Source organism: Capricornis sumatraensis, chromosome 6, assembly GCF_032405125.1.
Source record: "Capricornis sumatraensis isolate serow.1 chromosome 6, serow.2, whole genome shotgun sequence".
NCBI classification, from domain to species: Eukaryota; Metazoa; Chordata; class Mammalia; order Artiodactyla; family Bovidae; genus Capricornis; species Capricornis sumatraensis.
The window spans coordinates 47,205,839-47,221,724 of record NC_091074.1 but is presented as its reverse complement, the minus strand read 5'-3'; the positions used below and the strand labels follow the sequence as shown (position 1 = coordinate 47,221,724).

At 36.1% G+C, this 15,886-nt stretch overlaps 1 protein-coding gene and 1 pseudogene across 2 annotated transcripts in view; one reads left to right on the top strand and one right to left on the bottom strand.

Moving 5' to 3' along the window:
* The window catches only part of RIC1 (RIC1 homolog, RAB6A GEF complex partner 1), a 142,995-nt gene that overhangs the window by 62,046 nt on the left and 65,063 nt on the right, over positions 1 to 15,886 (top strand). For both annotated transcript variants that reach the window (XM_068974030.1, XM_068974029.1), the window contains exon 3: positions 11,240 to 11,319. In XM_068974030.1, the coding sequence (XP_068830131.1) occupies positions 11,240 to 11,319 (80 nt within the window). The remainder of the gene's footprint in view (positions 1 to 11,239; positions 11,320 to 15,886) is intronic.
* On the bottom strand, positions 8,103 to 9,479 carry LOC138081203 (WW domain-binding protein 4-like; annotated as a pseudogene).

Here is a 15,886-nt window from a genome sequence, read left to right as displayed (position 1 = left end):
TTATTTCAGATGGGAGCATAAACTGTCTTCAGTTTAATCCATCTTGGTTAGAACCAGAAGTCTTCAAGTGCTCTGGTATAAAACAGTGTTATAGAACTAGGAATAATGATGTGATGACTATTTGTATCAAAAGATATTCATCACCTGTTTTTGAGAGAATGTGCTATTTACAACTTTTTGTTATTTTTCATTTAAATATATTCATATGTATGTGCAAAGTCTGAATGTATTCAAAATGTTAAATCATTCTCTTAGAGGTATGATTTGGAGTAATTTTATATACTTCAACATATATAATAAAGAAATATAGCTAAAAACAGAAAACACCATTTATGAATTAGTGTAAAGAATTTTAAAATGTTCTTCTGCCAGCCATATTTGAAACCTAATATGACCATATGTTGGGATAAAAGATCTAGATCATCAAATCCATATCTCTTAAATGATTATAGAAATCCTTATGATTCCATGATTCAAGTCATTGGAGCCAGGTGCATAAATCCATTCTATCCGTTATGGTAAAAATGGTATATGCAGAGGAAGAAATGCCCTGTGTCTTGAAATTCTAAAGTATCTGGTGAATTCATGTGCAATAAAAGCATTTGGTTGGTAGAAGAAAGTATTGTGAAGCTGCCTACAGGTTAAGCATTAGTTATAGGTAACTGTTGATTTGTCTAATTATGCAGTTAGTTTTATTTTAATTGGAGGATAATTGCTTTACAGTGTTGTACTGGTTCAGTTAGATTTAAATTCTTCCTGTTTACAGAAAGTTACTATTTCTAGTATATATATCATCCATCAATCATAAAGTAATTTTAAAACACATTTAGTTTGGAGTAGCTAGTGAAACTTCCCAAATGCCCAAACACAGCAGAATAAAAACAGGCAGTTAATAATAATAATAACCATATCAACTACCACCACCAGAGAATTTAGTCTCTTCTTTTTAAAATGTGGAATTAAGTGAGGTAATTTGCATGATTTTTTTAATGTCTATTACTAGATTTGCAGTTAAATGAAGCCTAATATTTATGCCTCTGACTGTTTATTGCCTTGTTGATATATTTTATATTATTGTTTGTAGTTCTTTTTCTCTAAGTGGCATTAAGGGAGACATATGTTTTTTCTTTTTTCTTTTTTTTTTACTTTATTTTACTTTACAATACTCTCTTGGTTTTGCCATACATTGACATGAATCCACCACGGGTGTACATGCGTTCCCAAACATGAACCCCCCTCCCACCTCCCTCCCCATAACATCTCTCTGGGTCATCCCCGTGCACCAGCCCCAAGCATGCTGTATCCTGCGTCAGACATAGACTGGCGATTCGATTCTTACATGATAGTATACATGTTACAATGCCATTCTCCCAAATCATCCCACCCTCTCCCTCTCCCTCTGAGTCCAAAAGTCCGTTATACACAGCTGTGTCTTTTTTGCTGTCTCGCATACAGGGTCGTCATTGCCATCTTTCTAAATTCCATATATATGTGTTAGTATACTGTATTGGTGTTTTTCTTTCTGGCTTACTTCACTCTGTATAATCGGCTCCAGTTTCATCCATCTCATCAGAACTGATTCAAATGTATTCTTTTTAACAGCTGAGTAATACTCCATTGTGTATATGTACCACAGCTTTCTTATCCATTCCTCTGCCGATGGACATCTAGGTTGTTTCCATGTCCTGGCTATTACAAACAGTGCTGCGATGAACATTGGGGTACATGTGTCTCTTTCAATTCTGGTTTCCTCGGTGTATATGCCCAGCAGTGGGATTGCTGGGTCATAAGGTAGTTCTGTTTGCAATTTTTTAAGGAATCTCCACACTGTTCTCCAAAGTGGCTGTACTAGTTTGCATTCCCACCAACAGTGTAGGAGGGTTCCCTTTTCTCCACACCCTCTCCAGCATTTACTGCTTGCAGATTTTTGGATCGCAGCCATTCTGACTGGTGTGAAGTGGTACCTCATTGTGGTTTTGATTTGCATTTCTCTAATAATGAGTGATGTTGAGCATCTTTTCATGTGTTTGTTAGCCATCCATATGTCTTCTTTGGAGAAATGTCTATTTAGTTCTTTGGCCCATTTTTTGATGGGGTCGTTTATTTTTCTGGAATTGAGCTGCATAAGTTGCTTGTATATTTTTGAGATTAGCTGTTTGTCAGTTGCTTCATTTGCTATTATTTTCTCCCATTCTGAAGGCTGTCTTTTCACCTTTCTTATAGTTTCCTTTGTTGTGCAGAAGCTTTTAATTTTAATTAGATCCCATTCGTTTATTTTTGCTTTTATTTCCAGTATTCTGGGAGGTGATCATAGAGGATCCTGCTGTGATTTATGTCGGAGAGTGTTTTGCCTATATTCTCCTCTAGGAGTTTTATACTTTCTGGTCTTACATTTAGATCTTTAATCCATTTTGAGTTTATTTTTGTGTATGGTGTTAGAAAGTGATCTAGTTTCATTCTTTTACAAGTGGTTGACCAGTTTTCCCAGCACCACTTGTTAAAGAGATTGTCTTTACTCCATTGTATATTCTTCCCTCGTTTGTCAAAGATAAGGTGTCCATATGTGTGTGGATTTATCTCTGGGCTTTCTATTTTGTTCCATTGATCTATATTTCTGTCTTTGTGCCAGTACCATACTGTCTTAATGACTGTGGCTTTGTAGTAGAGCCTGAAGTCAGGCAGGTTGATTCCTCCAGTTCCATTCTTCTTTCTCAAGATTGCTTTGGCTATTCTAGGCTTTTTGTATTTCCATACAAATCTTGAAATTATTTGTTCTAGTTCTGTGAAAAATATGGCTGGTAGCTTGATAGGGATTGCGTTGAATTTGTAAATTGCTTTGGGTAGTATACTCATTTTCACTATATTGATTCTTCCGATCCATGAACATGGTATATTTCTCCATCTATTAGTGTCCTCTTTGATTTCTTTCACCAGTGTTTTATAGTTTTCTATGTATAGGTCTTTAGTTTCTTTAGGTAGATATATTCCTAAATATTTTATTCTTTTCGTTGCAATGGTGAATGGAATTGTTTCCTTAATTTCTTTTCCTACTTTCTCATTATTAGTGTATAGGAATGCAAGGGATTTCTGTGTGTTGATTTTATATCCTGCAACTACTATATTCATTGATTAGCTCTAGTAATTTTCTTGGGGAGTCTTTAGGGTTTTCTATGTAGAGGATCATGTCATCTGCAGACAGTGAAAGTTTTACTTCTTCTTTTCCAATTTGGATTCCTTTTATTTCTTTTTCTGCTCTCATTGCTGTGGCCAAAACTTCCAGAACTATGTTGAATAGTAGCAGTGAAAGTGGGCACCCTTGTCTTGTTCCTGACTTTAGGGGAAATGCTTTCAGTTTTTCACCATTGAGGATAATGTTTGCTGTGGGTTTGTCATATATAGCTTTTATTATGTTGAGGTATGTTCCTTCTATTCCTGCTTTCTGGAGAGTTTTTATCATAAATGGATGTTGAATTTTGTCAAAGGCCTTCTCTGCATCTATTGAGATAATCATATGGTTTTTATTTTTCAATTTGTTAATGTGGTGAATTACATTGATTGATTTGCGGATATGTTTTTTCTATCCTCTAAGTAATGATTTCCTTCTTTCATCCTCTTAATACCCTTTATCCTTATGATCTTATGGCCCTAATGCATGGATATACAAAAGACGTGAACATAAAGAATGTCATATAAATTGCCTGCAGGTCATTGGACCTCTGTATAGTTCAGTTCAGTAACTCAGTCATGTGCAACTCTTTGTGACCCCATTTAGGTGCAGCACGCCAGGCCTCCCTGTCCATCACCAACTACCAGAGTTTACTCAAACTCGTGAGTCAGTCATGCCATCCTACCATCTCATCCTCTGTCGTCCCCTTCACCTCCTGTCTTCAATCTTTTCCAGTATCAGGGTCTTTTCAAGTGAGTCAGTTCTTCGCATCAGGTGGCCAGAATATAGTAGTTTCAGCTTTAGCATCAGTCCTTCCAATGAATATTCAGTACCGATTTCCTTTAAGATGGACTGGTTGGATCTCTTTGCAGTCCAAGGGACTCTCAAGAGTCTTCTCCAACACCACAGTTCAAAGGCATCAGTTCTTTGGTGCTCAGCTTCCTTTATGGTTCAACTCACATCCATACATGACTACTGGAAAAACCATATCTTTGACTAGACAGACCTTTGTTAGCAAAGTAACGTCTCTACTTTTTAATATGTTGTCCAGGTTGATCATAACTTTTCTTCCAGGGAGCAAGCATCTTTTAATTTCATGGCTGCAATCACCATCTGCAGTGATTTTGGAGCCCCCCAAAATAAAGTCTGTCACTGTTTCCATTGTTTCCTCATTTATTTGCCATGAAGTGATGGGACCAGATGCCATGATCTTAGTGTTCTGAATGTTGAGCTTTAAGCCAACTTTTTCACTCTCTTCTTTCACTTTCATCAAGAGACTCCTTAGTTCCTCTTCACTTTCTGGCATAAAAGTGGTGTCATCCGCTTCTGAATAACCAACAAATCAGAGAAGAAGTCAAAAAAGAAATAAAAAAATGCATAGAAACGAATGAAAATAAAAACATAATAACCCCAAACCTATGGGATTCAGTAAAAGCAGTGCTAAGGGGAAGGTTCATGGGAATACAGGCTTACCTCAAGAAACAAGAGAAAAATCAACTAAATAACCTAACTCTACATCTAAAGCTACTAGAAAAAGAAGAAATGAAGAACCCCAGGTCAGTAGAAGGAAAGAAATCATAAAAATTAGGGCAGAAATAAATGAAAAAGAAACAAAGGAGACTATAGCAAAAATCAACAAAGCTAAAAGCTGGTTCTTTGAGAAGATAGATAAAACAGACAAGCCATTAGCCAGACTCATCAAGAAAAATGGGAGAAGCATCAAATCAACAAAATTAGAAATGAAAATGGAGAGATCACAGCAGACAACACAGAAATACAAAGGATCATAAGAGACTACTATCAGCAACTATATGCCAATAAAATGGACTAGGAAGAAATGGACAAATTCTTAGAAAACTATAATTTTCCAAAACTAAACCAGGAAGAAATAGAAAATCTTAACAGACCCATCACAAGCGTGAAAATTGAAACTGTGATAAAAAATCTTCCAACAAACAAAAGCCCAGGACCAGATGGCTTCACAACTGAATTCTACCAAATCAGAGCAGAAAAAGAAAAGAAATCTAGATTGGAAAAGAAGTAAAAATCACTGTTTGCAGATGACATGATCTTCTACTTAGAAAACCCTAAAGATGCCACCAGAAAATTACTAGAGCTAATCAATGAATATAGTAAAGTTGCAGGATATAAAATTAACACACAGAAATCCCTTGCATTTGTATACACTAACAATGAGAAAACAAAGAAATTAAGGAAACAATTAATTCACCATTGCAATGAAAAGAATAAAATACTTAGGAATAAATCTATCTGAAGAAACAAAAGACCTATATATAGAAAACTATAGAACACTGATGAAAGAAATTAAAGATGACACAGAAAGATGAGAAATATACCTTGTTCCTGGATTGGAAGAGTCAATATAGTGAAAATGAGTATACTACCCAAAGCAATCTGTAGATTCAGTGCAAGCCCATTCAAGCTATCAGTGGTATTTTTCAGGGACCTAGAACAAATAATTTCACAATTTGTATGGAAATACCAAAACCTTGAATAGCCAAAGCAGTCTTGAGAAAGAAGAATGGAACTGGAGGAATCAACCTGCCTGACTTCAGACTATACTACAAAGCTGCAGTCATTAAGACAGTATGGTACTGGCACAAAGACAGAAATATAGATCAGTGGAACAAAATAGAAAGCCCAGAGATAAATCCACGCACCTATGAACACCTTATCTTTGACAAAGGAGGCAAGAATATACAATGGAGAAAAGACAATCTCTTTAACAAGTGGTGCTGGGAAAACTGGTCAACCACTTGTAAAAGAATGAAACTAGATCACTTTCTAACACCATACACAAAAATAAACTCAAAATGGATTAAAGATCTAAATGTAAGACCAAAAACTATAAAACTCTTTGAGGAAAACATAGGCAAAACACTCTCCGACATAAATCACAGCAGGATCCTCTATGACCCACCTCCCAGAGTAATGGAAATAAAAGCAAAAATAAATAAATGGGATCTAATTAAACTTAAAAGCTTTTTCACAACGAAGGAAACTATAAGCAGGGTGAAAAGACAGCCTTCAGAATGGGAGAAAATAATAGCAAATGAAGCAGCTGACAAAGAATCTCAAAAATATGCAAGCAGCTCCTGCAGCTCAATGCCAGAAAAATAAATGACCCGATCAAAAAATGGGCCAAAGAAGTAAACAGACATTTCTCCAAAGGAGACATACAGATGGCTAACAAACACATGAAAAGATGTTCAACATCACTCATTATTAGAGAAATGCAAATCAAAACCACAATGAGGTACCATCTCACACCGGTCAGAATAGCTGCTATCAAAACGTCTCCAAACGATAAATGCTAGAGAGTGCGTGGAGAAAAGAGAACCCTCTCACTGTTTGTGGGAGTACAAATTAGTACAGCCAGTATGGATAACAGTGTGGAGATTCCTTAAAGAACTGGAAATAGAACTGCCATACGACCCAGCAATCCCACTGCTGGGCATACACACCAAGGATACCAGAATGGAAAGAGATGCGTGTACCCCAATGTTCATCACAGCACTGTTTACAATAGCCAGGACATGAAAGCAACATAGATGTCATCGGCAGACGAATGGATAAGAAAGCTGTGGTACATATACACAATGGAAATTTACTCAGCTAGTAAAAAGAATGCATTTGAATCGTTCTAATGAGGTGGATGAAACTGGAGCCTAATATACAGAGTGAAGTAAGTCAGAAAGAAAAACACCAATACAGTATATTGATGCATATATATGGAATTTAGAAAGATGCTAACAGGGACTGTATATGTGAGACAGCAAAAGAGACACAGATATAAAGGACAGATTTTTGAACTCTCTGGGAGAAGGCGAGGGTGGGATGGTTTGAGAGAATAGCGTTGAAACATGTAAATTATCATATGTGAAATAGATCACCAGTTCAGGTTCGATGCATGAGACAAGGTGCTCAGGGCTGGTGCACTGGAATGACCCAGAGGGATGGGATTGGGAGGGAGGTGAGAGGAGGGTTCAGAATGGGAAACACATATACACCATGGCTGATTTCATGTCAGTGTATGGCAAAAACCATTACAATATTGTAAAGTAATTAGCCTCCAATTAAAATTTAAAAATTGATTTTAAAAAATTTAAAAAAATAAAAAGTTGTGTTACCTTCATATCTGAGGTTATTGATATTTCTCCCAGCAATATTGATTCCCGCTTGTGCTTCATCCAGCCCAGCGTTTCTAATGATGTATTCTACATATAAGTTAAATAAGCAGGTTGACAATATACAGCCTTGACATATTCCTTTCCCAATGTGGAACCAGTCTGTTGTTCCATGTCCAGTTCTAACAGTTGCTTCCTGGACCTCTGTAGTTAAAGCCATATAATCCAGTAATATGCCTTGGAGAAAAAAAAATATTTTAAGATTAGGAATGATAACAGGAAGATTAGGAATAACAAGAAAGAGAACTTTGAAGTTCTTTATTTTGTCTTTTCATTAACTTTTTAGAAATGCTGGTCTTAGAGTGTGTACTTATGTTTATTATATATACTAGAAGAAGGTTTCGAGTTATATACTTAAATTTGCAGTATTTGGGGATAAGAAGAGAAGGACGGTCTAACTATGGTCTCACTACATAATAATAACAGTTTTGGTATAGATACAGAAAGATGCTCTTTTTTAAGAATGATCGTTTACCACCAAAACTTTTGTTGTTCAAAGGCAGGCGTGTTTATGAAATTATCACTGATGAAATCATTAATATCTGGAAATATATAACATTTGATATACATGCAAAGCCAGCTTTAGCTGGTAGAGATGATTGATAGAGAATACCAAAATAGTAAATCAAGCCATATTTGTAATCTCATCTGTCAATGTATACTGTCTAAGTAAGGTTTCTAAATGCTGGGGCAAAGTGATGCTGTATTTTCCCTGGCATTATAGTCTTCTAAGCAGTTGTTAAAATTCTCAGAATATTATTTTCAATTCTTCTCTTTTTGAAGACTGGGGCCACTCCATCTGCCACGACTCCAGGAGAAGTGACCGTTTTTTCTTTAAAAACCAGTTGGGTTCCCCAGCAGCATCAGCCTCCGAAGTTGACACATATTCATTTTCAGTGCTTGGAAGCTCCAAATCTACCTCCTCATGGGACTCAACTTCTGGTTTAATTTCCTGCCATTCTCCATATGGGTTTGGCTTTTTATGAGCTTTGGGTTTTTCTTCATTTGAACCTGATGAATTCTTCCCTTGGGTATTTTTTTCTTTGGGTTTTTCTTCACTTGGACCTGATGAATTCTTCCCTTGGGTATTTTTTTCTTTCTGTGTTTCTGGTTCAGTTCTTTTATTACTATTTTTATTTTTTTCCTTAAACTTTATTATTAGCTTCTGTGTTTCTTTTGGGATCTCTTCTTTTTTTTTCTCCTTTTCTGCTTCTTGTTCACCATCAGACTCACCATGTGAATCTGATGATTTGGACTCTTCTAGGGTGCCAAGTGACTTTTCATTGACTTTACCCCTGTTTCTGTATTATAATAATAGGTATAGCCATCTTCACTTAGCCCTTCTATCCACACAGTCTTCCCTGTTGCCTTTTTTAAGTTTCCTTGAAATCCTTCAGGTTTCTCCCACTGAAATGCTCCTGTGATAAGATCATAATAGTAATGGTGACCCTCCGAGGTTATGCCTTCTACCCATCTGCCCTTTGAAGGGTCTTTTTTCTTTTTCTTCTTTTCTTTCTGCTGATTTGATGCAGAGGTGGTTGGGATGGTGCTGGTTACTGGTGACACGCTTGGCTCTGAGATCTCTGACTCTAAGCCAAGCCTTTTCAAATCCTCCTGGTATGCTTTCAGGGCAGCTGCCTCCATTGCAGCAAACTCCTTTGATGCCTTTTCTTCTTCCTTTGCCTTATCCAGGCTTTTCTGTTTAATCTCACTGATCCTCTTTGCCACATTTTCTTTATGATTCTTTCCTCTTTCATGAAATTCAATGCTTCAGTGTCCAGTTCCTGAATGTGACTGAAGGGCCAGAGAGAAATAATTTGGCTTAGTAGATAATCAAATTTGGGCTGATGATGAAGAAGGCTCACAACTTTCCTACAAGGAATGAAAACACAACAGAAATTGTTCGATGTTTTGAAAAATCAAGAGCAACACATATGAAAGTACTTTGTAAGCTCTCAGTTGAGATCAACAAAGAACATCTCGCATGAACACAGTTATCAGGAGACTCTCTAACAGAGGAATCATCATACAGGCCTATTGTCCGCGATCCAACACTTGCAGTAATCACAGAATTTCTTTGGTTGTGACTTCCAGTAGTCTGCCATGACTGGACCAGGCGCTCCGCGGGCCGCCCCCGGCCCAGCCGAGGCTGGCGTTCTCTGCGCGCGGAGAATCAGGCCCCAGCTCACCACGAGGCCCACCGCAGCCTTGGAGTGCGGACGCCTCCCCTGGAGGATTTTATCCTTTTTTCTTTGGTATCCCAATATGTTGAAATAGAGTTTAGGAAAACATTATGAAATATTAACATTTTTAGCTTAAAAACAGATCACCTGGCTTTCCTGAAAAAATTGAGTGTTTCCTCTTGCATTCCTTTATATGAAAAACAGAAAACCTGTACTGGAAAGAAATTTGAAACCTTGAATAATTTTTTAATTTTTTTTTTTTTTTTTAGTTCTATTTTTGTTAAAAGCTGTCCTGCCACTAAAATGCCAGGAATTCAGTATGAATATAAAGTAGTTTGAGTAAAACATTGCCACTTGATTCTGTTATGTCTGAAAGTATCTGGTTCAGTTCAGTTCAGTCGCTCAATCTTGTCCGACTCTTTGTGACCCCATGAATCGCAGCACACCAGGCCTCCCTGTCCATCACCAAACTCACTCAAACTCATGTCCATTGAGTCGGTGATGCCATCCAGCCATCTCATCCTCTGTCGTCCCCTTCTCCTCCTGCCCCCCCAATCCCTCCCAGCATCAGAGTCTTTTCCAATGAGTCAACTCTTTGCATGAGGTTCGTTTAGAAAAAGCTAAATACAGGGTTTTTTAATATTTGTATAAAGGTAAAATGGTTGGTTGAGCTTCACAAGTAGATATCTGCCATGATCATATGACATTTTGTTTTAGAACAATTTATAATTTTTTAATTGAAATGTAGTTGATTTGCAATGCTGTGTTAATTGTGTGCAGCATAGTGATTCATTTATACATATATATACACACACATGATCTTTTTAATATTCTTTTCCATTATAGTTTATCACAGGATATTGAATACTGAGTGTAGATCCCTGTGCAGTACAGTAGGACCTTGTTATTTGTCCATTCCTTATATAACAATTTGTATCTGCCTGATCCTAAACTCCCAGTCTGTCCATCCCCAACCCTGGCAACCATGTCTGTTTTAGCTATCTGTCAGTCTGTTTCTGTCCTGAAAATAAGTGTCATTTGTGTCATATTTTCGGTTCCATATATAAGTGATATTGTATGGTATTTTTCTTTCTGACCTAGTTAATACATTTTGAAGCATTTTGCTAACTTAGAAAAATTAGCTGATGTTCAAAGTTTTGAAATTGAAGTTTCTCTAATTTTTTTCTGTCTCAAGAGTATATTTTGTAGTAAATCAGGCTAATTTATTGATTTTGAAATGTATAAAGTATGTTGAATTTCATCATACTATTACCATTTGGTGATGTCATTGCTTTAAAAACTCAGAAAGATTTTACCATATTATTCCAGAGTTCAGAACAGTCTGTATATTTTGCAAAATAGCCATCTATTACCTGAATAATAGCTATTTTAGAATACTAATGTCTACAGCTTATTATAAATTATTAATTTCAACTACCTATGGAATATTTTGAAACCTATAAATTCCTTTCATGAGTTACTTTATGAACAAGATAGATTATACTGAAACATAGTGATTCATTTACTTGGATAATTTAGCTGTAGATCTTCAAAAGAGTATTCTTAAGAGTAAAATATTTTCAAAGAAATACTTTGAAATAAATACTTTAAATAAAATTAAAATTAAGGTTACAGTCATAGCTTTACCCTTTAATTCATGGTAAATAAAATTTATCTTTCAGACGGCAAATGGCTACGTCTTGTTTTTTCACATAACATCTACAAGAGGGGACAAGTACCTTTATGAACCAGTGTATCCCAAGTAAGTTCATTATCTTATTTTTTAAATATTTAATTTGTGTTCTTTGTTATTCACAAAATGTTGCAGTTTAGGGTTGTCTGAAGTGCTGGGCCAGCATTTCCAAAAACACTGTTTCAGAAATTACCAAGTCTTCAAACTGCTGTCACTTGAATAAAAAAAAATTCTATAGTAAGTCTGAAAATCTTGGATGAATATGTTCTGTAATGTTTTATGGGAAAGCCCAAATGAACTTTTTGGCCAGCCCAATACTGTCCCCCTTCTTGGACATTCAGAATCACTACTAACACACTCTAGCTCAGCATTCTTTAGTCTCCATTGGGGTGCATGAGCCAAGAGATTGTGAAGAGAAGAGGCAAAATGTCAGCCAGCTATAGGCACTTTTCCCTGTATATTTTAGTATGTGCATAGACTAAGCATGTAGCCCCGAAAGGATTTGAGGGAGCTTGGACTTTTGATCTTTAATCTTTGTTGTTCAGTATGTTTTATATTGTGTTGTTGTTTGCCTTTTAAAATAAGAACATTTTATTGAAAGAACTTTCGAAATAAAATAACATAATTTTCAAGTATGACACCTTTTTTAAAAAAAAGATCAAGCCATTAAAACTGGATGAAAATATAAATGAATTATTTATGACATTTCTAGACGGTGGAAGACACATGTTATTGGTTATATAAGAAGTGAAAGAGAAAATAGATTTCATTTTATGAAAGTTTAAATTTCTGAAAATCAACAGTGATAAAACAGACAAACATTAAAAGTAGCAAACTGGGGGAAAATTATGCAGTCAATAGGACCAAGGTTTACTATTTTTTATATGAAGGAGTCATATAAATGGCTAAGAAACACAAAGATTTCAAAAATAAATAGGTAAAAGCAATCTTATAAGAGGAAATGTAATCCATTTTAATTCTCAGTTTAAACACGTTCCTGTAAATAAAAAGCAATAAACAGGGTCACCTTATAGGTGATTATTATTATTATTATTCTCTTCTAGATGGGCAGGGGAGGTAAATGATATCTCTGGAAACAGTGAAAAATACACTTCACTTCATTTCACCAACATGATTTACATGTATTTCCAGTGTTTTGCAACAGTATTTTGAGATTCATTTTTTGTTTCCCAAAGGTTTTTAAAAGTTTCTTACCTTGTAATACTAACTAGTATCCCAACAATGCATGAATTTTGCTGTTTGACTGCATATGTTAAGCTAGAGAAGTAAAGAGCATCATTATTATTATTATTTTTTGACTTGGATGATCTTCATTGTATTGAAGATTTTTTAGTATGTGAGCCTCAATAAAGTATGCATTGCCTTAGAGCAGCATGAATAATGAAAGGGGATATAGCGTTTGATGTCAGATAGACTTGGAATTAAATGTCAGTTCTGCTGTTTTTCAGCTGTATGACTTCTATCAAGTTAATCCCTCTGAAACCTCAGTTTCCTCATCTGTAGAATGAGATAGCAGTTGTTATTATTTCAAGGATTAAATGAGATCATGCATTTTAAATGTTTAGATAAGCACTTAGTAGATGGAAAAAGTAATATGGACAACTGCTAATTTTTGTACGCTTTTCCTGTGTTAGTTGCTCAGTCGTGTCCGACTCTTTGTGATCCCATAGACTGGCAGGCTCCTCTGTCCATGGGATTTTGCAGGCAAGAATACTGTATGTTGTACATTTTTTGCTTTTGAGTTGATAGTATACTCTTTTTAGAGTCTAACTGCTAGTAACTACTACATAAAATGGAATAAAATCTCTTATATGGGAATAGTTTTGCAGAGCAAATTAATCAGTCTATTATGTATTAGGCTGGCCAAAATATGTGATAGAAAGCCCTAGCAAACTTTTTGGCCAATCGAATATTTGTGTGCTAGACTACTTTCTAGTTGGATTTTTTAGTCTAGTAAGTTTCTTAGTTTTTCTAGTAGAACCTGTTTATAAAATGGGAATAAAAATATTTTCCTCTTCAGTTCTTTGCAGGATTGTATGGCTTAGGTTTTTAAAATCTGATTTGAGGGGAGTTTTTAAAAAATACTTAGTTTTTATAGGATGTAAGATAGGCACAGGGAGGTATTGCACGACATAGGGAATACAGCCAATATTTTGTAATAACTGTAAATGGAAAGTAACCTTTAAAAATTGTATAGAACTTTTAAATGAAAAAAAATTAGTTTTAACGAGTGTATTATTATCTGTGCCATTGTAAACACTTATGTGGTTCAAGACACTGTTCTAAGCACTTTCCAAATTCATTTAATCCCTGTCGCAACCTGATGAGGTAGTTATGGACAGTTACTTGCATCAGAGAGGCCAAGTAACCCACCTAGAGTCACACACTAGTAAATGACACACTCAGGATCAGACCTAAATGTTGTAACTTCAAAATCTGTGTATTTAATCACCAGTACTACACTGCCTCAATCCTCTTTCAGTCTAGTCATCTGTTACTCTTGGATTTATTTGGAGAGTTAGGAATTTAAGAAAAAAGAAAGGATAATGATCTGGAGTGGTTTATAATAGTCTTAAAGAATAGAGGCAGCATAGTTGAGACCAGTAGTCAGTCATCTTCTCAGTTCTAGAAATACTATTATCTCTTGCTTCTCTTTTCTGAATCTTATGAGTTTATCATATGAGTTTTTCTAGAGTATCTCAGCATCGTCAAATTATTTGACAGCATCTTAACTCTCAGACTGCCTATCTTTGCTCATATGCTCCATCTTTGTTGTTGTTTAGTCACTAAGTCATGTCTCACTCTTTTATGACCCTGTGGACTGCAACTTCCCAGGCTCCTCTGTCCATGGGATTTCCCAGGCGAGAATACAGGAGTGGGTTGCAGACATGGGTCGACCCCATGTCTCATGCTTTGCAGGCAGATTCTTTACCACGGAACCACCAGGGGAGCCATGCTCTATCTTAGAACAGGTTGTTGTTCAGTCGCTCAGTCATGTTTGACTCTGTGACCCCATGGACTGTAGCATGCCAGGCTTCCCAGAGTTTGCTCAAACTCATGTCCATTGAGTTGGTGTTGCTATCCAGCCATCTCCTCCTCTGTTGTCCCCTTCTCCTTCTGCCTTCAGTCTTTCCCAGCATCAGGGTCTTTTCTAATGAATCGGCTCTTCACATCAGGTAGCCAAAGGATTGGAGCTTCAGCATCAGTCCTTCCAGTGAATATTCAGGATTCAGTTCCTTTAGGATTGACTGGTTTGATATCCATGCAGAGATCATGGATTTAGAGGGTATGGACTTAGAGGGCATTGTGTTAAGTGAAATAAACCAGACAGAAAGACAGAATAAGAAAGACAAATACTGTATATCACTTCTATGCGGAAGCTAAAAAATGTGACAAACTAATGAATATAACAAAAAAGAAACAGACTCACAGATACAAAGAACAAACTACTGGTTACCTGTGAGGAGAGGGGCAATATAGGCATGAGAGAGTAGTAGATACAAACTATTGAGTGTAAGATAGACTACAAGGATATATTGAACAGCACAGGAAATTTATCCAATATTTTGTGACAACTGTAAATGGAGTATTATCTTTAAAAAATTATATTCAATGCACAAATAGTGAGAGACATATAAACAGTAAAAAGTGAAATTGTGAACCTAGTCTGCTTTTTCAGATTCCAGTCTTGTTTCACTCTCCAATTAGCTTTATATTTGAGTAAATAAATACCTAGGAGTTGAATTGCTGGGGCATATCACATTTAAGATTGGAGGATGGACATTGTATTATGTATCGAGTGTCTGATTTTTATTCTTTTGCTTTAAAGAATGTTGAGGTTTGTCTTGGAGAGCAGTTAAGTTGGAGATTTTCTTGATCCTTTTGGAGCTTATTTATATATTTTTAGGGCAGATTCAACCTTTAGGCTACATTAGAACTTCTGATCTCTATACTAACGTCCTGGGTCTTTAAACAGGTCTCTTTGATCTGGTCAGAACTAGGATTTCCCCAAGCCCTCTATGAGCTCTACAACTTGAAACTCTGGAAGTTTTTCTTTGGCTGACCTTGTGGAGTTTCCCTACATACAGGCGTAGCTTAGTATTTAGCAACATTTAAGGGGAACCTATATTGGTTTCCAGAGCTCTTTTTCTGTATCTCCTGCCTCTATTGTACTGTTCCACAAATAGCTGCTTCTGCTTCCCTAAACTTTAATCTTCTGCTCAACTTAACAAGACTGCTGTATTATGCTTGTGTTCTCCTAACTTACATAGTAATATCAAAAGTGACTTCTACCAGAAAGCTTTGTTTGCCTCCCTTCACTCAGGAGTACAGTCCTGTGCTGCCTGTTATGCAGTGTCTGAAAACTGTTTCTTATATTTTGTCCAGTTTTTTTTTTTTTTTCAATTGTATCTGGAGGGCTAATTTGGCACCAGTTCTCGGTTATAGTAATAAAGTGACTGACCATCTATGTCCCTGTCAGTCAACTTTAGTCTTTTTTCACTGGGTATGTTTTAGCACATTTAAGATATCATCGTTTTATTTCATCCCAAAATGCTTTCATTATTGACATTATGGTAAACAATTAGATTGACTCAGAATGATGCCATATGAGGTA